The sequence below is a fragment of the Danio rerio genome, chromosome 7, assembly GCF_049306965.1.
Source record: "Danio rerio strain Tuebingen ecotype United States chromosome 7, GRCz12tu, whole genome shotgun sequence".
NCBI classification, from domain to species: domain Eukaryota; kingdom Metazoa; phylum Chordata; class Actinopteri; order Cypriniformes; family Danionidae; genus Danio; species Danio rerio.
In genome coordinates, this window is record NC_133182.1 from 78,372,176 (window position 1) to 78,397,500 (window position 25,325).

A 25,325-nucleotide genomic window follows, 5' to 3' on the forward strand; every position below is an offset into this window, starting at 1 on the left:
AGAAGGAAAGACGCCAAAATGTGCAGGCAATCCCAAAATAATGGAGCTGAGATAACAGATGAAGAGCTTCAGATAAACTACAGCGTTTCTTTAAGAAGATTTCATTTCCGGAGGCCTTACAGGACTGCAGAGCTGCGTCATGAAATATTCACTGAATCTCGATGTACAATACATTACACTCACTGGCCACTTTATTAGGTACACCCTACTATCACCCAATTGGACCCCTTTTTGCCTTCAGAACTGCCTTAATCCCTCATGGTATAGATTCAACAAGCTACTGGAAATATTCCTCAGAGATTTTGCTCCATATTGACATGATAGCATCACGCAGTTGCTGCTGATTTGTCGGCTGCACATCCATGTTGCCAATCTCCCGTTCCACCACATCCCAAAGCTGCTCTATTGGATTGAGCTCTGGTGACTGTGGAGGCCTTTTGAGTACAGTGAACTCATTGTCATGTTCAAGAAAACAGTCTGAGATGATTGAGCTTTATAACTTGGTGTGTTATCCTGCTGCCATCAGAAGATGGAAACTCTGTGCTCATAAAGGGATGGACATGGTCAGCAGCAATACTCAGGTAGGCTGTGGCGTTGACACCATGCTCAAGTGGTACTAATGAGCCCAAAGTGTGCCAAGAAAATCTCCCCCACACCATTACACCACCACCACCAGCCTGAACCGCTGATACAAGGCAGTATGATCCATGCTTTCATGTTGTTGAGGGCAAATTCTGAGCCGAGCATCCGAATGTGTCAGCAGAAATGGAGACTCATCAGAGCAGCAACGTTTCTCCAATCTTCTATTGTCCAGTTTTGGTGAGTCTGTGTGAATTGTAGCCTCAGTTTCCTGTTCTTAGCTGACAGGAGCGGCACCCGGTGTGGTCTTCTGCTGCTGTAGCCCATCCGCCTCAAGGTTGGACGTGTTGTGTGTTCAGAGATGCTCTTCTGCAGACCTCGGTTGTGACGAGTGCTTATTTGAGTTACTGTTGCCTTTCTATCAGCTGGAACCAGTCTGGCCATTCTCCTCTGACCTCTGGCATCACAAGCTGCTGCCATGTGTATGGAAATTTGCAGGTTTACCTAATAAAGTGGCCGTTGAGTGTACATACACTGGACAATTTCCTGTAGAATCTACAGTAACTGGCAGCAGATCACCAGTAGCTTACTGTAAATCAATTACTGCATTTGCATTTACAGCACCATGTATTTTTCTGTGTGTACATGTACCGTACTGTGCAACTTTAAAATACAGTAAAGTACTGCATAAATGTCCTACAGGAAAACATTGTCCATATTACAGTTAAATACTGGGTAATTTGCTAAAATCGTTAACAGTGTAGACAAGCTAGTTAGTAACAGAGACACATAAACATGTACGCACAAAACCAAAGACACACACACACACACACACACACACACACACACACACACACACACACACACGCACACACACACGCACACACACACACACAGACAGCAGCAGCAGCAGTACTAAAAGTGTGGTGTTTCTCACAGGCAGGGGTTTGGCCACTCCGATGCGGACGCTGCCCATGGGTGCCCCCTTCAGTGCCTGCACTGCCTCCTCCAGACTGCCGCTCTGCAGGTCGATGCTGTTGACGAACATCAGACGGTCTCCGGGTAGCAGACGACCGTCCCGCTCTGCCACGCCATCCGGAACCAATGAGCGGATCACTATCACTGTCTTTAGAGGGTCCAGCGGGTCCTGCAGCCGTGTCAACACACACACACACACACCCACACAGACACACACACAAACACACACGCACACAGTTAATTAGCTAGCTAAAATGAGCTCAGGTGTGTTCTGTTTCCACTGATCATTCCTGAGATGTTTCAGCAGCTTCATTGGAGTTCACCTGTGGTCAATTCAGCTGATTGGACATGATTTTAAAAGGCATGCACCTGTCTATATAAGCGCCCAGGGTCAACAGTGCATGACAAAGCACAAACCAAGCATGAAGACAAAGGAATTGTCTGTAGACCTCCAAGACAGGACTGTCTCGAGGCTCAAGGCTGGGGAAGGTGACAGAAACATTTCTGCTGCTCTGAAAGTTCTAATGAGCACAGCGGCCTCCATCATCCGTAAGTGGAAGATGTTTAACCACCAGGACTCTTCCTAGAGCTGGCCGGCCATCTAAGCTGAGCGATCAGGGGAGAAGGGCCTTAGACAGGGAGGTGATCAATAACCCGTTGGTCACTCTGTCTGAGCTCCAGCGTTCTTCTGTGGAGAGAGGAGAACCTTACAGAAGGACAACCATCTGTGCAGCAATCCACCAATCAGGCCTGTATGGTAGAGCAGCCAGACGGACGTCACTCCCCGCCTGGAGTTTGCCATCTGAAGGACTCTCAGAGCATCAGAAACTAAACTCTCTGCTCTGATGAGACTCAAACTGAACTGTTTGGAGTGAACGCCAGGCGTTACGGTTGGAGAACAGCAGGCAGTGCTCATCACCAGGCTAACAGCATCCCTACAGTGCAGCATGGTGGTGTTGGCATCATGCTGTGGGGATGTGTTTCAGCAGCAGGAACTGGAAGACTAGTCAGGATAGAGGGAAAGATGAATGCAGCGATGTACAGAGACATCCTGAATGAAGACCTGCACAAGAGTGCTCTTGACCTCAGACTGGGGCGACGCTTCAACCTCCAGCAGGACAATGACCCAAAACACACCGCCAAAATATCAATGGAGCGGCTTCACAATAACTCAGTGAATGTCTTTGAGTGGCCCAGCCAGAGCCCAGACCTAAATCCTATTGAACATATCTGGAGAGATCTGAAAATGGCTGCACACCGTCGCTTCCCATCCAACCTCATAGAGCTTGAGAGCTACTGCAAAGAGGAACAGGCAAACATTCCCAAAGACAGGTGTGCAGAGCTTGTGGCGTCATATTCAAGAAGACTTGAGGCTGTAATCGCTGCCAAAGGTGCATCAACAAAGTATTGAGCAAACGCTGTGAACACTGAAGTACATGTGATTTTACAGCTTTTTTATTTTGAATAAATCTGCAACAATTTCAAAAACTCTTTATTCACAATGTCATTATTTTTGTGTGTAGAATGTTGAGGAAATCAATCAATTTAATGCATATTGGAATAAGGCTGTAATAAAACAAATGTGGAAAAAGTGAAGCGCTATCAATACCTTCCGGATGCACTGTATACAAGTACACACACACACACACACACACGCACACAAAAAATCTTTAGGGGGCTAATAATATAATTAAATTAGCATATATTGCTCCTCCCCGTTTCCCTCTCACCTGATAATCCAGAATGCTGAATCCCAGGCCGCTCTCTCCTTTCTCCAGCTGGATGTCCTGGATCTCTGTCTCCCACATGGCTAACGGCGTCCCGCTGGGCTCTTCAGTCACATGACCCTTCAAACCGTCTGCTAATTCACCACACACCATCACATCCTCGAACTCCAGCGGCACCTGCAGTATAGATTTTACTGATAGTTTAAGAGTGGAGATGCAAGCCTGTCCTCTGTGAGCGATTTGAGATGTACGGAGATTATAATCACGTCTACTGTAATCTGACATAATCCAGCAGAGGAAAGTCTGACTGAAGCACACCGGCTACACCAATAAAACATTAAAGTCCACATCAGCTGGAAGCTGCGACCTTTATTGTGTTTTTGCATTGTGAAAATTGCAGTTCCTAGAGAAACGGAAAATGAAATGAGGGCGTGGCTTGTTTTTTATACTGCGAGCTGATTTGATGTAGTAAAGTAGGCATTTCATTCAGAGAGATGGGGAAAACGGTTTGGGGAGAGTTTTAACAACCTAACAGACTCCTACTCCTCACTATTACTGTTGAATGATGAATCCAGATACTGAGAATGTTCAATACCTGAGGTATGGCATTTGAGGGCGTGTCCTCGAGCTGTGGTTGGTCAGTCTGGCTGTCAGTCACCAGAGAGGCGGGTCTACAGCAGACCATGGTCACACAAACAGGAAGTTCTTTCAGAATGTCAACAACCTCTTTATGAGTCTCTCCTCTGAGGGGAACACCATTCACCTTAAACACACACACACACACACACACACACACATGCATATAAATATACAGACATCAATAAAGACACACTACTGTATGTAAATACATTATGTGCTGGTTTTACCTCCAGCAGTTCGTCTCCACTGCAGATTTTTCCGGATCGGCCGACGGGTCCCTCTGGAAGCACGGAGCGCAGGTAATGATGTCCGGCACAAACGTCCAGACTGATCCCTAAACCACTGCTCTCACTGAACTTCTCCACCTGAGCCACCTGAACACACACACAGAGACATGCATACAGTGAGAGAGAAAGACGCACACGTATATATTAAGAATAATCAGGAATCATATTAGCCTGCATTAATGCAATCAGTGTATACCAGTATTGATCTGGGGCTTCATGTACAAAGACTTGCGTTGAAATCATACTGAAGCATTGCTTAAGAAAGTCTTATTTGTTTTATTTTGGCTAGAATAAAAGCAGTTTTACATTTTTTAAACACCATTTTAACCACTTAAACTCTGCGGAGCCGGTACCGGGTCTGTGACGTCATCGACTTTCGCTTTCAGATTTAAAGGGCTAGCATTGCACCAGACCCCTGTAAGTGGTTTCGTTTGAAAGTGTAGAATCTATATTTTATGCACATATGCATCACTTTGGTTTTTATTTTACTGTATAAAAGTTATTTACACTTAAATACACAGTATTTTGGATACCCGAGCTGGGTATTGAACATTGGTTCATTTTCATATTTTTCATAAGACACGTGTGCAAGTTATAGCTCATATGAAAGCTCTTGCCGGTGCTCATACGGTTCTAGCATTCTTTTTACTGAATTATATTCACATATCAAACAGTTGTTGAATGAATCGTGGTGTTTCCATGGCGCAGAAGTGAAAACAATACATTTATGATCAATAAGCAGCCCCAGATAGCACAGACAGCTGTCATCTCTCACCTTATGCTGTGCGCTTCAGGGCCATTCTCCTCTGTTTTTGAGCTGATGTGCATAAGTAATCCTTTTATATGTCTGACGTGCTCCAAACACAGTGAATTATGTTTGATCAAACAAAAGAATAGTGAAATATGAAAACAATGATTGCTCCCTGTGGCTTGTACAGCACCTCTCATCAGTTGGAATACAATAACTTTAGCATAGATTATGGTGGAGACATTTCTCTTTTTTCCTATGATGACAGACATGTGCAGGAACCACCAACATTAATTACAGCACGCTAGACCACACACAACCTAAAAGCTACACTTTCACATTTGAGTTTATAAAAACAAATACCAAAAGCACCTCTTTTTAGGTGTTTATTACAACACAGACGACATATACAGTTATTTCAAACACTTTCAATAGTGTTTTATGAAAATTCAAAGGGTTTTCTTTAAAATGATACCAAATTTTTGCATTTACACCTCTGCATGTGGATTTGGGAAGCTTTTAAATTTGGGTAGGCAAAATGCAGGCGGAAATCCCCAAATAGCAGCAGAGTTTAGGTGGTTAAGGTCAATATTATTAGCCCCTTTAAGCTATTTTTTCCCCCAATAGACTTTTAGACACAGAATAACTCTGAATCTATAACATAAAAAAGTAGTAACAGTTTCTGAATTTAATGAGCAGTTACCCACAATTAATAAAATGTGAAAATGAGTCCCTTTTCTGATCTCTGAACTGCCTGACAGAGATATTTCCCTTTCACCCTCATTTACATAACAGCAATATACTGAATTTAACCTGTCAGGAAAACTTTCTCTTATAATTTGGTGACAGAAGACTAAAGTTGTCTATAACGAATCATTCATTCATCTTCTTTCAGCTTAGTCCTTTTATTTACCAGGGCTCGCCACAGTGGAATGACCCGCCAACTTATCCAGCGGATGCCCTTCCAGCTGCAACCCAGAACTGGGAAACACCCATTCACACACACATACACTACAGCCAATTTAGTTCATCAATTCCCCTATTGCACATGTGTTGGGGAAGCCCACGCCAACACGGGGAGAACATGCAAACTCCACACAGAAACGCCAACTGAGCCAGCCTGGACTCTAACCAGCGACCTTCTTGCTGTGAGGCCACAGTGCTAACCACTAAGCCACCATGCCACCTTTCTCTTCCAAATGATCTGATTCATTTAATTTCATTGTCGGCTTAGTCCCTTTATTAATCAGGGGTCACCACAGTGGAATGAACCAAGTTTTTACACAGCGGATGCCCTTCCAGCCGCAACCCATCTCTGGGAAACATCCACACACACCCTCATACACTACGGACAATTTAGCCTACCCAATTCACCTGTACCGCATGTCTTTGGACTGTGGGGGAAACCGAAACAACCGGAGGAAACCCACGCGAATGCAGGGAGAACATGCAAACTCCACACAGAAACGCACACTGAGCAAATGATCTGACGAGTTGTTGTAATGGTTTTACTCACGATGACTTGAGAGCAGACGCCGAGCTGATTCTGCCATCTCTGCTGAAGTGCGAGTTCCTCCTGAGCGCTCAGCTTCACAGGACCTGATTGAGACATGCCAACATTATCCACGTCCACCGGTTGAGCTCAGAGTCACAGAAGAAGAAAAACTTTCTCTCACCCGCAACACTTTCTGGAGCTCTGATGGAGGAGGACTGAACTCTGGAGTTTTCCTCAGGAGGGAGAAACACTCGCTCTTCTGCACACACACACACACAAACAGTTAGAGAGAAAGAGACATATACACACACACACTCACGCACACACAAATAGACACACACACTCACGCGCACACACACACAGACACACACACACGCACAGTAAGAAAGACAAATACAAATAGACACACAGAAAAAAGACACACACATACACACACACAGACACACACTCACGCACACACAGTGAGAAAGACACACACTCACACAAAATAAACAAACAGAAAAAAGACACACACAAACACACACTCACGCACATGCATGCACACACACACTAAGAAAGACACACAAATAGACACACAGACATGCATGCACATACACGCACGCACGCACGCTCACACACACAAACAGTGAGAGTGAAAAATGCACACACAAACATAGACACACAGAGGAAAAAAACACACAGACACACACACAAAGACAGACCAGCACAGAAACACAAATATATACACACACACAAAAACACACATACACACACACACACACACACACACACACACACACATGCAGACACACGTGCACAAACACACGCACAAGCAGATACAGACAGACATACACACACACACACACACACACACACACACACACACACACACACACACACACACACACACACACACACACACACACACACACACACACACAGAAAGAGAGACTGTTAAACACAGAGAACACATACACACAGGCACAAAGCGAGAGACACACACACACACACACACGGAGAGCGGAGTATACAGTTCTGTTGTGAGCTCTGTGTATAATAACAGGCTTCTTGTGTCTGTGATGAGAGGATGAGTGAGGAGTCGACCTCTAAATAAGGTGCAGAGTTTGTGGCACAAAACACACACACACACACACACACACACACACACACACACACACACACACACACACACACACACACACACACACACACACACACACACCCACACACACATCTGCATCACAGCGCATTGGGCTTGACCTTCCATCTCCAGTGACGAATGAGTGTGTGAAATGACCTCCAGCTATCTCTCTCCTCAGTGTGTGTGTGTGTGTGTGTGTGTGTGTGTGTGTGTGTGTGTGTGTGTGTGTGTGTTTTTGTGTGTGTGTGTGTGTAGATTACAGAAGTTGATGAACACAAAACTGAAGGAAAACGCAACATGACTTTTATGTAATGAGTGTGTGTGTGTGTGTGTGTGTGTGTGAGATGTATTTTTATTGTGTGTTGTGTCTATGTGTGTGTCTGTGTTTGTGTGCACGTCTGTGCAGCTGCGTGCGTGTGTGTATATCTGCATGTCTGTGTGTCTATGTGTCCATCTGCATGCATGCGCGTGTGTGAGTGTGTGCATCTGCATATCTCTCTATGTGTGTGTGTGCCTGTGTGCACGTGTATCTGTGTTAATGAGCATGTGTGTATGCATCTGTGCAGCTGTGTGTGTGTAAATCTGCGTGTCTGTGTGTGTACGTTTATTGTATGTTGTGTATGTGAGTGAGTACTGTGTGTGTGTGTCTGTGTTTGTGTGCATGTGTGTGTCTGTGCAGCTGTGTGTGTGCATCTGCATATCTCTGTGTGCACATGTGTGTGCCTACTATGTGTGTCTATGCAGTTGTTCGTGTGATAATGTGTGTGTGAAAGTGTGTGTGCATCTGCATGTCTGAGTGTCTGTGCATTTATTGTATGTTGTGTATGTGAGTGTGTACTGTGTGTGTGTGTGTGTGTGTGTGCGTTTGCATGTCTGTTTGTTTCTCTGTTCCGCTGTGTGTGTCTGTGTTTCTGTGCAAGTGTGTTTATGTGTGGGTCTGTGCAGTTGTGTGTGTGTGTGTGTGTGTGTGTGTGTGTGTGTGCGTGTGTGAACGTGTGTGTGTACATCTGCATGTCTGAGTGTCTTTGTGAGTGTGTTTATTCTATGTTGTGTATGTGAGTGTGTATTGTGTGTGTGTGTGTGCAGGTGTGTGTCTGTGTAGCTGTGTGTGGGTGGGAATGTGTGTACATCTACATGCCTGTGTGTTTGTGTGCGCATGTGTGCATATCTGCATGTCTGTGTGCATTTGTATATGTGTGTGTCTGTGCAGCTGTGTGTGTATATGCGTGTCTGTATGTGTTTATTGTATGTTGTGCATGTGAGTGTGTGTGTGTGTGTCTGTGCAGCTGATTGTGTGTATATGCCTGTCTGTATGTGTTTATTGTATGTTGTGCATGTGTGTGTGTGTGTTAGTGTCTGTGCAGCTGTGTGTGTATATGCGTGTCTGTATGTGTTTATTGTATGTTGTGCATGTGAGTGTGTGTGTGTGTGTCTGTGCAGCTGTGTGTGTATATGCGTGTCTGTATGTGTTTATTGTATGTTGTGCATGTGTGTGTGTGTGTTAGTGTCTGTGCAGCTGTGTGTGTGTGTGTGTGTGTGTGTGTGTGTGTGTTTGTTACCATGTTTTGCGTTCATGCGCTCCATTGTCGAGTTTCTGGATGAGCTGTGGGCGGGATCTGTCTCCACAGCGACAGGAATGATTGACGGACAGGCGTCCTCTGGCTTAAAGCCGCGGCGCACCAGTTGCAGGTTTACAGTTTGACCAGTGTGTCTCAAAACCTCCACAGCCTGCTGGTTAGTGTAACCCTGGATGTTCACACCGTCCACCTGCACGCACACACATTATAGCCCGCCCATGACAGCTTTTCTCTTCTTGTTTGTGATATATGCACAACAGAGAAGGACATGTTCACTTAACGGCCACTTTATTAGGTACACCTGTCCAACTGCTCCTCAATGCAAATTTCTAACCAGCCAATCACATGGCAGCAACTCAATGCATTTAGACATGTCGACATGGTCAAGACGATCTGCTGCCGTTTAAAGCGAGCATCAGAATGGGGAAGAAAGGGGCATCTCTGAGGAATATTTTCAGTACCTTGTTGAGGACTAAGGCAGTTCTGAAGGCAAAAGGGCTACTAGTAAGGTGTACCTAATAAAGTGGCCGGTGAGTGTAGAGCACATGCACGATGAGCAAACGTGCCCCAATAATGCAGACATGTATTCAGAGGAACAACTCACAGCTATGATCTGATCTCCAACATGAACCCGTCCGTCCTGCTCCACGGCGCTGTCCCTCGAAATGCTCTTCACGAATATCCCAGAGGGCTCTGCGACAGGAAAATTACAAACAGCAAAGGTTAAACGCTGGTGAAGATCAAGCAGAATGGAGCTGAAATCGGCCTGCGGTGAAAAAAACGAAACAGTAAACATCAAGGCTGCGTCTGTCTGGAAGAAACCGGCCAGAATATTTTTATTTATTTATTTATTTGACATGGACGTCAACCAAATGCATTTGTTTAAGTGTTTTAGCAAACTTGCTTATTCTCAACACCTGTCCACAGGAGGCTTAAAATTGACAAAATAGAAATATAATAAAACATACACAACATTACAATTCTTTACCTAAAATTACTGCAGGCAAAAGCAAAGGCGACATGATCCAACCAACTAACAGTGGACTATTTGTGCAAACACTGCTGTTTTGTTTTAAACCACTTTTTAAGAGCACTACTAAAAATATTTAGATTACTTTCTGATTTTAAGCTAACCGGTATATCATTCCACAGCTTGGCTCCCTTTACAGAGAAGACAGATTGACCAAACGAGCTCTTACACTTTGGCACTACACAGTCACCGTTAGCAGTTGCCTGTGTAACTCTGTGGGAGCTCTGATGCCGATTGATTAGCTCAGAAAACAGGATTGGAACATTTAAAAACCAATTTAAGATAACTAAATTGAATAAAACTATCAAAACTAAACAGGTTATGTTTACATAAAACATCACAATGATGCCAGCGCATAGGCTTTAAGTCCATAATTTTAACTCCTTGTTTATAGATCGAGTCAATAGGCTTCAATGTAGTTTTTTTTTTATTTTTTTTTTAATTAGTATATGCAAAAATCATACAAATACAAGAAAACATCAACAGATAACAAATACAAAGCAACAAAACAAAAACAACAAAAACATCAACAATATAGTCAGGTACTGGTATGTGCGTGAGTGTGTGCGTGTGAGTGTGTGTATGCATGTAAAGGTAACTTGGTGGACAGGTCAGAGTACATACATTAGGAACAATAACAGTCAATAAATGAAGCAAGTGTCACAGATATAGATAAAACATATAGAAAGAAACCAGTCAGAGGTAGGGAGTAACAACAATGCTTATTAATGTATGATAGTAAATATGAGAGTAAAAAGAGAGAAAGGACAACAGTAATAACTGACAACAATAATAATAAATCACAAGTGCTACACCAACTACTACTACAGAAAGTTACTTATATTACAACTACTATTGCTTCTACTACAGCCACAACCACGACTACTACCACTACAATGTCTACTAATACTGATACTACTACAACGACTACCACTACTGATACTACTATAGCGTTTGCTACAATTAATACAACAATGTCTACTGCGACTACTACTACTACTACTACTACTACTACTACTACTACTACAATCACTTCTACTACATCTACATCAACAACATCTACTACTGATATTACTACACCAACAACGACTACTACTACTACTACTGTAACCACCACACCATTACTACTTCTGCTACTACTATACCAATGCCATCTATTACTACATGAACTACAACTTCTATAATCTCCGTAACAATTACTCAATAACAATCGATACTATTACAATGACTACTACTTCAACTACTACTACTACTACTACTACAACTACTACCGTTACAACTACAACAACTTCAACCTTACTAATGATAATGGTGTAAATACTTGTAATAATGATAATGAAAAGATAACAGGACAAGTCAGAACAGTAATAATAATAATGATAACAAAAAATAAAAGTAATACTATTTATGACAAAGATGTCGAGGAAAGGGGAGGATGGGAATGTAGTTCAATGTAGTTAAAGAGGCTTGTGACCAAGATGTAATGCAATACGTCAAGTGAGAGAACATCATTGTGTGCATGCATAATTTTGCAGTGTTATATGTTAAAAACCTTCTAATAAAACGAAAACAGTTTAGACTTGGCTTAACTTTCTTTCAAATTTTATACTAATGTCTAGAGTTATGCCAAGATACTTAAACTCATTCACTTCTTTAATAACTTTAGTTTTTATCAGCACCTCAAATGTATCCCGTAAAGGCCTATTTCATATAGAAAAACACATAGAAACTGTTTTCTTGACATTTAACGTTAAATGAGACAGTTCAAGCCATCTTGAAATGTGTTGTAAAGCCTGGGTCAGTTGCTCACCTGCCCGGCAAGGTGTTTTAGCTGACACATAGATGACCGTGTCATCTGCATTTAACTGGCAGTTAACCCCTGGGCAGCAATCTGGAATATCGTTTATGTACATTGTGTACAACAATGGGCCAAGGACAGACCCTTGAGGTACTCCAATATTGTTAGAACGCACAGATGACTTCACCCCATTGACCCTCACACATTGCAATATCTGAGGCCAGGAGTGATATTTCCTCAACATGCAGGCTTTGCATTATGAAAGCACTTTACAATAAGGTTGCATTACTTAATGCCAGCTTATGTATTTATTGACATGAACAATACATTTATTACAGTGTTTATTCATCTCTGTTGATGCTAATTAATAAAAAATAATGTAGTTCCTGTTAACTCACAGTGCATTAATTAATGTTAACCAGCTCAACTTTAGATGTTAATGACGCATTAGTCAAACTATGATTAATAAATGCTTCATTCTTATTCTGTTAGTAAATACATGAACTAATGCAACGCTTACAATTTACAAGGAAGTTATTAATGTATATATAACCTACTGTAAACGTCATTCAGGGTTTGAAACTGCATAGTCTTTGAGGCCGCCAAAGACTATGCAGCACCACTGTCTTCGCTGACGTCCAGCATTCTCCAGCCTCCGGCGCCTAGACTGCAGCTCTGCACAAGACGTTTGGCCATAGGAGAAATGGTCGTGGCCATTTTCTCTCGAGGTTTTTTTTAATTCTTCACTTTCGCCAATTGGTGAAGTTTTTTCCTCACCGCTTTCGCCACTGGCTTGCATGGTTTGGGACTGTGCATTGATGAATTTGCTCTACAGTGTTTGGATCCTCAGCAGTGATTATTAAACCACACTGAACTGAACTGAACTTAAACTCTGAAAACTGGACTGACACTGCTTCACTTTACTATAATCTTCTATGTTCAGCTATAGAAATAAAGGTGAATTGAATTGAATTAGGGATGCAGAATAAGATCATGTTTTATAACTAATAATGAACAGTTAATATCTCAATAATAGACCGGTAATAAGTAGTTAATAGGATGAATTGTGGCCTAAACTATGAGTAACCCAGTTTTGTTTAATAATAATGTTCAGTGTATGATTTAAAGCTGACCTGAGGTTTTGTCTCCTACATATCCAGCAATGGTGATGCCCAAACCCTGAGCATTCTTCGTCAAGCTCACATCGAAAGCGTCCTGCTCCTCTTCCTCAAAACCCTGAATACAAAAAAACAAACACACATTAATAAATCAACAAAACTTGTAGGCCTTTTAAAATGTGTGTGTTCATTTAACTACTTAAATTCTTCTGCTAAATACATGTACTTAAACAAATAAACCACTGTTTGCTATATATACAGTTCAAGTTGAAATTATCAGCCCTCCTGAATTATTAGTAGGGTTGGGTATCGTTTGGGGTTATTTCGATATCGGTACTTTCAAAATGGTGGCTGAACCGATACTTTTGAGCCACAAAATTAGGGTGGATGATATGGTACTTGGACTGTCAACATGGGGAGGATAAAAAGGTAGATATTCGAAATGAGCTAGTTAAACTATTATGTTTAAAAATGTGCTGTAAATAAATCATGTGCTGAAGACGGAAATCAAAAATGAATGAAGGCAAAACTACACGAGTTGAATATGACTTACGTGAGCGTGACTGAAAACTACATTTAATCAATGCGTTACATCTGTTCTTTGGTACTTGCTGACGTTTTGTTATATATATTTATATATATATATATATGTAATATATATATATATATATATTAGGGGTGTAACGGTATTGTAAATACCGTCATACCGCAATATTAATTTTTTTCGATATTACCGAAGTCGCATGACTCGGTAAAACTATAGATCTTCTGAGAAAATTTGCTCAGGCGAATAAAGCGAACGGGAGGTAGCGAAAACTACATTTCCCATCAGCCCATGCTTGACCATCATCCCTTGCGGTCTGTTGTTGCTACAGATCCAGTAATGCGGAAATGGAGTGTGCTGCTAGAAGCGGGGATGAAAAAGAGCTGGAAAACCCTAAAGCGGGTGTTGTCGCCGCGCGCGTACTGAATAGCGGTGTTGTCGCGCGAGTTCTTATCAGCTGTGTTGTCGCGCGCGTTCTGATCAGCTATGTGGTCGCGCGAGTTCTGATCAGCTGTGTTGTCGCGCGCGTACTGTAAAGCGGGACGGACGGTATGTCGCGTCGCGGGGGCACTTTTGATCATTTTGGAAGGGAACTTTCTATCCAAGACTAAAAAGGGCATGTGCACTGCACAGGTTGAGCCCTGTGTGTGCACGTGCTTGCAAGTTGGGGAATACGACTAATAATCAGTCATGGGGACTGCAGAAACACAGCACACTGTTCAGATTGATGCAGACATGAGATCTCTATCTTACTCATGGTTTGTCCTCTCAAGTGGGGGAAAGACAATGCACAACGTCACCCACTGCTGTCAACCTGGGCCAAGTCATATCTCTCTGTCCCAGAAACCTCAGTCCCAAATGAGAGAGTTTTTTTCTGTTGCAGGGGACATTGTAAATACCCAGAGATACCAGCTTTTACCAGATTATATTTATATGATAATTTTCCTTTAAACCCATCTCTATCTAAGTGAGTGAGTGATTAAATGTTGAATGTGACGAGTTTTCAACAATACTAAATTGAAACTTTATTTTTTTACATGGTTTAATATTTTTTTGTTATTAATATTGAAGTTCCTGTTTCAAAGCTTACAGATAGATGGCTAATTTGTATGTCATTGACACTTTTGGCACTTTTTTGGAGTATTTTCATAAGTTTTGTTTTTTGCTGTAAATGATTCAATAAATACCGTACCGTGACATTCATACCGAGGTATTACCGTACCGTGAAATTCTGATACCGTTACATCCCTAATATATATATATATATATATATATATATATATATATATATATATATATATATATATATATATATATATATATATATATATAATTTATTTATTTTGACAGGTAAAAAAATAAAAGGGGGGCCCTTGCATTTGCTATAACCCCAGGGCCCAGTTTGTTCTTAATCCAGCCCTAGATGCACCTCTTGATGCTTCGTATGTCCTTGTCACAGCACCAGTAGCACCGAAATTAGCCACTGAATTTCATATGCTGAATTGATCTGGTACATACCAGTTACAAAGGTACCGGTGCTATAATGGTACTGGGTTTCAGTATCCAACCCTTATTATTAGTCCCCCTATCTAATCATAATAGTTTTAAGACACTAGTATTCAGCTTAAAGTGACGTTTAAAGGCTTAACTAGGTTAATTAGGGTAAAGTTAGGGTAATAAGGCCAGTCATTGTATAACAGTGGTTTGTTCTGACAGGGATATCTGTACCTGTTGCTCATTGACGGTGGGCAGGGAAACAGGAGCGGCCGAAACGTCGTCTGCCATCCCGCGGCTGATCAGCAATCGGACTCTGTTTCCACATTGTTTGAGGACGTGAGCGACCTGTTCACTGCTCAGACCCAACAGATCCGTATCCCCAATGCGCAGGACGTGATCGCCGCTTCGCAAACGCCCATCCTACAACCAATAACAGAGACGTTGAAGAAAAACAGATTATGTGACAACCTTTTATTACACAATGATTGAATCATTTTCATGTGCACCTGTTTGTGTGTGTGTGAAGTTTCAGCTCAAAATAGCACACAGATAATGTTTATAACGCTCTCAAACTGACCCTTTCAGGATTTGATCCTAATTGTGGTGTTATGGTGACTTTATATTCAAATGAGATTGTGCTCTTTTCAAAAGAGGGCGGAGCTACAAATACCTGTGTGTCAGCATAATGGCAGAGTCTTACACTAATGAGGGAGAGATGGTCACTAGTGGGCGGGGCTTTCCTTCTCTGATGACACGTGCAAAGTGAGAATGTCAATCAAAGTGTTTCTGCAGACTGATTTCATCAAGTCTGATTATAAACAATAGAATTAATAAATGTTTACCATTGGAAGCTGGTTATATTCACACACTGCTGACACACGACTGGGTTGAAACCACTTATAAAAAAATTTTTGCATAATAGGTGCCCTTTTAATGTCATTTCACATGACACAAACACCAATAAAACAACAACAAACAAGTCTTTGTTGGCTTAGTATGCCAGGAAAAACTGGGGTTCAAATCAATTTACGCCAAAAGGAAAAACAAGATTATTTAGCTTGTTTCAAGGAAAAATTCACTTAACTTTGTCTTATTATTTTTTAAAACAAGACAATATATGTATATATATATATATATATTTCATGGGAAATGTTAGTCTCTTGGTGTCTCTCTGATATGTAAGGGAAACAGGTGGGTTTAACTAAAAAAATGTATTGTTAAATTGATAGGGAATTTTGACAAAAACATGGCTGTCCACTGATCATTTGTATGCATCATAACAACAACTCTGCAACAGACAATAATTTATACATGAAGTATTGTTAAAGACACAGTTATAAGCATGTGACAGACAATTATCAGTAACACTTTACAATAAGGTTCATGAGTTAATGCATTTACTAACATGAACTAATCATAAACAACACATGTACAGCATTTATTAATCATAATTGAACATTTACTAATGCATTATTAACATCCAAGTCCATGCTTGTTAACATTAGTGAATGCACCATGAGTTAACATGAACTCACAATGAACAACTGTATTTTAATTAACTAACGTTAATTAACATGAATAAATAGTGCAGTAAATGTATTGTTCAATGTTTGTTCATGTTAATAAATGCATTAATTAACATTAACTAATGAACCTTATTGTACAGTGTGACCAAACTATCTTTAAATGCAAATGTTGGACAAAACTGCAACTGTTGCTCTGTTTTTCTACCTATATAAATAATTGCATTTAACATATTGCAAAATAAAGTGGACACTTAGGGATTAAGGCTGTGGCGAAGAAAATCAGTCAAAAAGAGATGCATATTATAGGAGACACAGATATAGTGCAAGAGAAGGTAAAACTGGTCATTTCTGACCTAAATGCCTTCACCTGATCAGCGATGCCTCCAGGTAGGATGGTTTTCACAATAACTCCAGTGGTTTTACCACCAACAATCCCAAAACCCAGTCCGGTTCCATCATTGACCAGCTCAATGGTCTCCACATGAGTCCAGTGGGTCTAAAAAAACACAATGATATAAAAAGAACTAAATACAAACAGCAAGTGACAAACATGAGCCATAGGGAAAGCTGACATATATATATATATATATATATAATAATAAATAAAATAATAAATAATTAAAATAATAAAATAATTAAAATGTAAACAACGCTTTGATCAACTCTGTTCTTCATTCATTCATTCATTCATTCATTCATTCATTCATTTTCCTTTGGCTTAATCTCTTATTTATCAGTGGTCGACACAGCAGAATGAACCGCCAACTATTTCAGCACTGTACCCATACACACTCATTCGCACACACACTTATACACTATAGCCAATTTAGTCCATCAATTGTCCTATAGCGCATGTGTTTAGACTGTGGGGGAAACCGGAGCACCTGGAGGACTTGCTCTCACCTTCTTGTTGTGAGGCGACACTAACCACTGAGCCACCATGCAAATTTTACATGAGGGCTAACTACAAGCCTTCAACTGTATATGTGAAATCCAAACATGACCTTATTAGTCATCTATTTAATTCACGTTTACATCAGATTTCTATCCGGGGTAATGTCACATTCATTAGTGCATCCATGTATGCATATTGGTTTCGTTTGTTGTGGGTTACAAATATATCAGTGATTCTGAAATCTCCAGATGATTAATAAATGACCAGAAACCAAATGGATGTTTCTGCTGCACCTAACAGAGATCACAATACAATCAACACCAAAAGAGATGCAATGCAGCCACCAACAAAACACCACATGACCTGAAACATCTCACAAGTAATGCATCCCATTAAAGTGAGCAGACACTTTCCATACTGATGCATTCATAACTATTCACACCTCTGATTAAGCCAGTGGATGACCAATAAATATCAATAGTATCACAACTCACCCACATCCAAGCAGAAGACCACATGTTTGCTGCTGAAAGAGTCTCCCACAGCCGTGACTCATAACAGTTACGCTCCTGATAGAATAACACAGCATGATTGAGCACTATCGAGTGTCACGTAGGCACCGCAGACCTCTCAGCATGACAGTGTTTTGAAAGAAAAGATCCTCATCCTTGTTATTGATGCTGCTCGGTGTAATCTGAACTGCAATATTTGTCCTATACAAAAGTGTTGACCCTATTCTTCATGCAGCCATTGGAACTCATACCCAGCTATACCTTTCTTTTCACCCTGATGATCCCTCGGTTCCAGCTCGCATCTCAGCCTGCATGTTGGATATTTCACACAGGAAGAAAGATCATCATCTTCAGCTTAACCTCACGAAAATGGAAATGCTTAAAGTTTCTGCCAACCCGACTCTATATCATAACTTTTCAATCCAGATAGATGGGGCAACCATTACTGCATTCAAAATTATGAAAAGCCTTTGAGAAACGATTGATGACCAACTAAACTTCTCTGATCACATGCTCAGATTCGCACTCTGTAACATCAGAAAGGTCCGACCCTTCCTATCTGAACATGCAGCTCAACTCCTTGTTCAAGCTCTTGTTCTCTCCAGACTGGACAATTGCAACTGTCTACTAGCCGGACTTTAACTCTATCAAACCTCTTCAGCTGCTCCAGAACGCAGCAGCACGAGTGGTCTTTAATGAACCTAAAAGAGCACATGTCACTCCGCTGCTCATCCGTTTGCACTGGCTGCCAGTTGCTGCTCGCATCAAATTCAAAGCTCTGATGTTTGTCTACAAAGCGACTTCTGGCTTCGCTCCTTCTTATCTGCTCTCACTTCTGCAGATGTATGTGCCCTCCAGAAACTTGCGTTCTGTGAATGAACGTCGCCTCGTGGTTCCATCGCAAAGAGGGAAGAAATCACTTTCCCCAACTCTCGCGTTCAATCTGCCCAGTTGGTGGAATGATCTCCCTAACTGCATCAGAACAGCAGAGTCACTCGCTGTCTTCAAGAAACGACTAAAAACTCAACTATTTAGTCTCCACTTTCCGTCCTAATCTGCAATTGCCTCTCTGACCCCGCTGCTAACTGTACTACCAAAACAAAAAACAAAAAAAACAATTACTAATGTTTTGCTTCTTACACTTCACATACCTGAAACTTGCCTACAGCACTTATTCATTGTTGCTCTGACTCAAACTCCCCTCTCGCTTTGCAAATGGAAGGGAGCCCCTGGCTCGAGGATCTAATGAGCTCAGGGCTCTCTCCACGAACAGCATGCTAAACAAGCTTTATAATCAATCATCAGCCAAGGGTGAACACTTAAAGTTACATGTTAATTCAACAAGGGCTGTTTAGTTTCATCTTCTTAGAATTTTAAGCAAAACATGTCCATGCAGATGTCTAGTAAAGACAAGCTTTTGGGTTAATATTGCATGCTAAAAACAGCCCCGCAACCTTAAAGGGAAATGTCAGCTGTGATCACCTCTGCATTTTCACAGAAATCCCACAGGAATTCAGTCTGACTTCCTGAGAGTCAACAAGCACACTTGATCTCCCCGGCCCGTTTCTGTCATGTGAAGCCTCAGACAGCATCAGTCTGTCCAAACTTCAAGAAAACTGTGGGCACTGCTTGGAGACAGGCAACACAGTGTTGTAAGGAAACGATTTGGTCTCTCAAACTGACTCTAAAGAGAGGTAACTGAACAAAACACAACGATCAACTTGAACACTGCTGACTTACCGTAGAAACCTTTCTCTAAGAGGTTGCAGAGCTTGGTTTGGAGCCAAAAACACCTCCAGATAGAGCGATTCAAACCATATTGTGAAGCTGTACTCATAATGCAATATTTATTGCTGAAAATTAAAAACAAAAATCACATCTTTTAAATATTGTTCACCTGCAGTGGGGAAACAGTCGCTCAGTGGTTAGCACGGTCACCTCACATCAAGGAATTCGCTGGTTTGAGCCCAGGCTGGGTCTGCTGCTGTTTGCATGTTCTCCCCCTGTTGGCGTAGGTTGCTCCAGTTTCCCCCACAAACTAAATTGGCTGTAGTGTATGAATGTGAATGGGTGTTTCCTAGTATTGGGTTGCAGCTGGAAGGGCAATCAAAGTGTAAATCATATGCTGGATAAGTTGGTGGTTCATTCCGCTGTGGCAACCCCTAAGGGGCTAAGCTGAAGGAAGATGAATGAATGTCTTGTTTCTAGCTCAAATATCTTTTAAAGTGAAAAGAAGATTATTTTACTCCACTGGCAGATAATTTGACTTGTTTTAGGGGGAAAACTCTTACATCTGACACAAAACAACTTAATTTCTTCTAAAGTTGAAAACAAAACAATATTATTAGTTGATCTAGGAATTTGTTTTAATATTTGGACTGAAAATGAGAAGGCAAAGTAAAAATTAGCAACTAATAAAGTTATGGTCACTAATAAACTTGAATTGAATTAAAGGAACAGCATTTTTTGCATTGTGATCAAGCGATTTCTGTACCTGAATACTGTCAGACTCCTCAAAAAAACGCCAGATAGAGCGATTCAAACCATATTGTGAAGCTGTTTTCATAATGCAATATTTATTGCAGAAAATTAAAACAAAAATAATTTTTTTTTCAATATTGTGCAGCTATAGTGGTGAAACAGTGGCTCAGTGGTTAGCACGGTCTCCTCACAGCAAGGAATTCACTGGTTCAAGCCCAGGCTGGGTCAGTTGTCGTTTCTGTGTCGAGTTTGCGTGTTCTCCCCATGCTGGCGTAGGTTTCCTCTGGGTGCTCCAGTTTCCCCCACAAACTAAATTGGCCGTAGTGTGTGATTGTGAATGGGTGTTTCCAAGTATTGGGTTGCAGCTGGAAAGGCAATCGCTGTGTAAATCATATGCTGGATAAGTTGGTGGTTCATTGGTTGGTGGTCCTAAGGGACTAAGCTGAAGGAAGATGAATGAATGAATGTCTTGTTTCTAGCTCAAATATCTAGATTTCAAAGTGAAAACAAAATTATTTTACCCCACTGGCAGATAATTTGACTTGTTTTAGGGGAAAACTCTTAATTCTGACACAAAAACAACTTCATTTCTTCTAAAGTTGAAAACAAAACAATATTATTAGTTGATCTAGGAATTTGTTTTAATATTTGGACTAGAAAGGAGACAAAGCAAAGTAAGAATTAGCAGCTAGTAAAGTTATGGTCACTAATAAACTTGAACCGCATTTTTGGCATTGTGACCATGCAATTTCTGTACCTGAATACTGTCAAACTCCTCAGAAAACGACCAGATAGAGCTATTCAAACCATATTGTGAAGCAGTATTCATAATGCAATATTTATTGCACAAAAATAAAATATTGCAAGATCAGATTTTCCCAATATCCTGCAGTCCTACAGCTACAATCATGGCATCCTCAATGTTGCTGTTTGCTATATATGTCCCTTCATTCCTATATCTGACTTCCTATAACTAAACAATGTAAAAGCTCCGATTAACAAGTGTTATATACAAACTTTTGTTTTTCACCAAGAACTACTTTGAGAACTTCACCCAGTTGAAAATAACCTGAAGCTCGGCTGAATAATCTGCAGACCCAAAAGGAAAACAGGAGGGGGTCCTATTCTTTTACAAAAAAGGGTCTGTCACATTTCTAGTATGTCTCACTCCCCACTACGCGCAGCAGGAACATTCACAGGCTTAGCCATCCTTTGGAGACCCGGAGACATGAAACAGAACTTATGCAACCTTTCAACACATATTTTTGTCATTCAAGTGGCGTCTCCTTCCCAAAAAAAAAAGATATTTCTTTTTAATAGAGTCAGTAACTGCCACTTTTATGTGAGGCTTTTCACGTTTCGATTTATAATGCAGTCTGGTGTGTTGGTCCATTGGGTGGAAATGCCTCTGCAGAGTATATTTTCAATCATACTCAGACCAACTCATTCAGCCAAAGCCAGACCACTTTCGCAGATCTGAACTGCAGATTATTCAGCCGAGCGTCAGGTTATTTTCAACTGGGTTAAGTTCTCAAAGTAGTTCATGGATGGATAAATGCATCAGGAGATGAATGCATGCATGCATTCATAGATGAATGAATGAATAAATGAATAAATAAACGGATGAATGAATGAATGAATGAATGGATGAATGAATGGATGAATGAATGAAGGGATGAATGAATGGATGAATGGATGAATGAATGAATGAATGGATAAGTGAATGAATGAATGAATGAATGAATGGATGAATGAATGGATGGATGAATGGATGAATGAAGGGATGAATGAATGAATGAACGGATGAATGACTGGATGAATGAATGAATGAATGGATGAATGAATGGATGAATGAATGAAGGGATGGATGAATGAATGGATGAATGGATGGATGAATGAATGAATGAACGGATGAATGACTGGATGAATGAATGAATGAATGGATGAATGAATGAATGGATGAATGAATGGATAAATGAATGAAACGATGGATGAATGAATGAAACGATGGATGAATGGATGGATGAATGAATGGGTGGATGAATGAATGGGTGGATGAATGAATGAATGGATCAATGAATGGATGAATGAATGAATGGAGGGATGAATGAATGGATGAATGAATGAATCGATGGATGAATGGATGGATGAATGAATGAATGAATTAATAGGTGAATGAATGAATGAATGAATGAATGAATGGATGAATGAATGAATGAATGGATGAATGAATGGATGAATGAATGAATGAATGGATGAATGAATGAATGACTGAATGAATGAAGGGATGAATGATTGGATGAATGAATAAATGAATAGATGAATGAATGAATGAATGAAAGGATAGATGAATGGATGGATGAATGAATGAATGAATGGATGAATGGATGGATAAATGAATGGATGAATGAATTAATGGATGAATGAATGGATGAATGATTGAATGGATAATTGAATGAATGAATGAATGAATGAATGAATGTAAACAGGTATGCATGGATGTGTTGCTCAATCTCACCGCGCTGGAGTGTGCAGACAGTGTGCTGGCGGCGCTGGGTGTTCTGGACACCACGGGGCTGGAGAGCTGCGGTACTGGCCCGCGGGCCACGCTCAGGGTGACCCTCTCCGATGCCCGCTGGAGGAGAGCGATGGCCTGCTGGTGACTGACGCTCTGATCCAGTGGATGACCATTAATCGCCAGTATCTGATCGCCCTCCTTCAGTTTCCCATCACTAGGACAGAGAACATATGATTAGTAACAACCAAACCTGTTCTGAGGGCAATATTCAAGCTCTTATTAAGAGCAGCACCACAGCAGCACAAAAGAATAGTAATACAATCTGTCTCTATGCTAAACAGACCACCATCGATATCAATATTAAAACCATGAAATGAACATGTAGTAAGAATTATTTGACCTTGTTTCAGAGATTAAATGTTTGTAATGCATTTTTGATGCACCTTTGCATTTTTTTGCATTCACTCTGCTGTCTTTAACACACATTTGAACTCATTTGGCAGTGTGTTTAGGGTCATGGTCTGTTTGGAAGACCCATTTGTGGCCAAGTTGTAATCTCCTGGCTGATGTCTTGAGATGTTGCTTCAGTATTTCTCCATAATGTTCTTTCTTCATGATGCCATCTATGCTGTGAAGTGGACCAGTCCCTCCTGCAGCAAAACAGACATGATGCTGCCGCCCCCATACTGCACAGTTGGGATGGTGTTGCTAGGCTTGTAAGCTTTCCCCTTTGTCCTCCTAATATAGCACTGCTCATTACAGCCAAACAGTTCAGTCTTAGCTCCATCAGAGCACAGGACATTCATTCATTCATTTTCTTGTCGGCTTAGTTCCTTTATTTATCCAAGGTTGCCACAGCGGAATGAACCGCCAACCTATCCAGCAATGTTTTTATGCAGTGGATGCCCTTTCAGCCGCAACCCATCTCTGGGAAACATCCACACATACTCATTCACTCACACTCTCAAACACCATGGACACTTTAGCCTACCCAATTCACCTGTACCGCATGTCTTAGGGTTGTCAACGAAGGAGGTTTTTGCTATAATTCTAGTTAGTTTTAGTTAGTTTTGTATGTACATAAAACAGCTTCAGTCAGTTCTAGTTTTTTAAAAAACTCTCGTTTTTATTTCAGTTAACGACAATTATTTTACATTTTAGTTTTCGTTCGTTTTCGTTAACTATAATAACCTTGCTGGGAAAAGACTCATTTTTGGAGACATGTCCTGTGGTGGTGACGCAGTGGCACAGTAGGTAGTGATGTCGCCTCACAGCAAGAAGGTTGCTGGGTTGCAGGTTCGAGCCTCGGCTGGGTCAGTCGGCGTTTCTGTGTGGAGTTGGCATGTTCTCCCTGCGTTCGTGTGGGTTTCCTCCGGGTGCTCCGGTTTCCCCCACAGTCCAAAGACATGCGGTACAGGTGAACTGGGATGGCTAAATTGTCCGTAGTGTATGATGTGTGAATGGTTGCAGCTGGAAGGGCATCCGCTGCGTAAAAACGTGCTGGATAAGTTGGCGGTTCATTCTGCTGTGGCGACCCGAGATTAATCAAGGGACTAAGCCAACAAGAAAATGAATGAATGAATGAATCAAAGTCTAGACAAAATAACAGAGACCCTTTCAATGGCGAGTAAATGACTGACCCGTGCTCAATTACCCAACACTGCTTTTGTGGTGCAAGAACACATAATGAGTCGAATATTTGCTCTCACAAAGAGACACCAAACGACTAAAAAGCACCGACGCGTCAGCAAATGGGCTTTTGCTGTGACTTTGAGCTGAAAAATGCTGACGTGACCTGAACTGGTGACACGTCTGTGATTGGGAGGGAGAATCACAGCAGATTCACACGTGAGCAATCGCTATTTTTAGAAGGAGAAAACGCAAGAGGAGATGTGTTAACAAATCACTCAACATCTGACACGAGTGATGAGGATCAGTGTGTGTGTGTGTGCGATGTTTTAGTTATACGTGTCAGAGCTCAATTGCTCTAAGTTATAATGTTGTTATAATATCTAGTAATTGTCGCTTGTAAAGGGGCTGCACAGTGATGCAGTGGGCAGCACGTACGCCTTACAGCAAGAAGGTCACTGGTTCGAGCCTCGGATAGGTCAATTGGCGTTTCTATGTGGAGTTTGCATGTTCTCCCAGTGCTCTTGTGGGTTTCCTCCGGGTGCTCCGGTTTCCCACACAAGTCCCAAGACATGCGCTTTAGGGGGGTTTAATAAGCTAAATTGTCCGCAGTGTATGTGTGTGAAT

The 25,325-nt window shown here is 41.2% G+C and overlaps 2 protein-coding genes across 29 annotated transcripts in view; one reads left to right on the forward strand and one right to left on the reverse strand.

Moving 5' to 3' along the window:
- The window catches only part of LOC100334018 (equilibrative nucleoside transporter 2), a 112,278-nt gene that overhangs the window by 86,817 nt on the left and 136 nt on the right, over positions 1-25,325 (forward strand). The window lies entirely within an intron of this gene.
- The window catches only part of mpdz (multiple PDZ domain crumbs cell polarity complex component), a 109,042-nt gene that overhangs the window by 58,166 nt on the left and 25,551 nt on the right, over positions 1-25,325 (reverse strand). For all 28 annotated transcript variants that reach the window (XM_073907648.1, XM_073907645.1, XM_073907637.1 and 25 more), the window contains exons 6-17: positions 23,070-23,283; positions 17,031-17,159; positions 15,369-15,557; positions 13,112-13,214; positions 9,755-9,843; positions 9,133-9,340; positions 6,635-6,712; positions 6,475-6,557; positions 4,151-4,297; positions 3,880-4,047; positions 3,288-3,461; positions 1,517-1,726 (exon numbers count right to left, since the gene is read on the reverse strand). In XM_073907648.1, the coding sequence (XP_073763749.1) occupies positions 1,517-1,726; positions 3,288-3,461; positions 3,880-4,047; positions 4,151-4,297; positions 6,475-6,557; positions 6,635-6,712; positions 9,133-9,340; positions 9,755-9,843; positions 13,112-13,214; positions 15,369-15,557; positions 17,031-17,159; positions 23,070-23,283 (1,792 nt within the window). The remainder of the gene's footprint in view (positions 1-1,516; positions 1,727-3,287; positions 3,462-3,879; positions 4,048-4,150; positions 4,298-6,474; positions 6,558-6,634; positions 6,713-9,132; positions 9,341-9,754; positions 9,844-13,111; positions 13,215-15,368; positions 15,558-17,030; positions 17,160-23,069; positions 23,284-25,325) is intronic.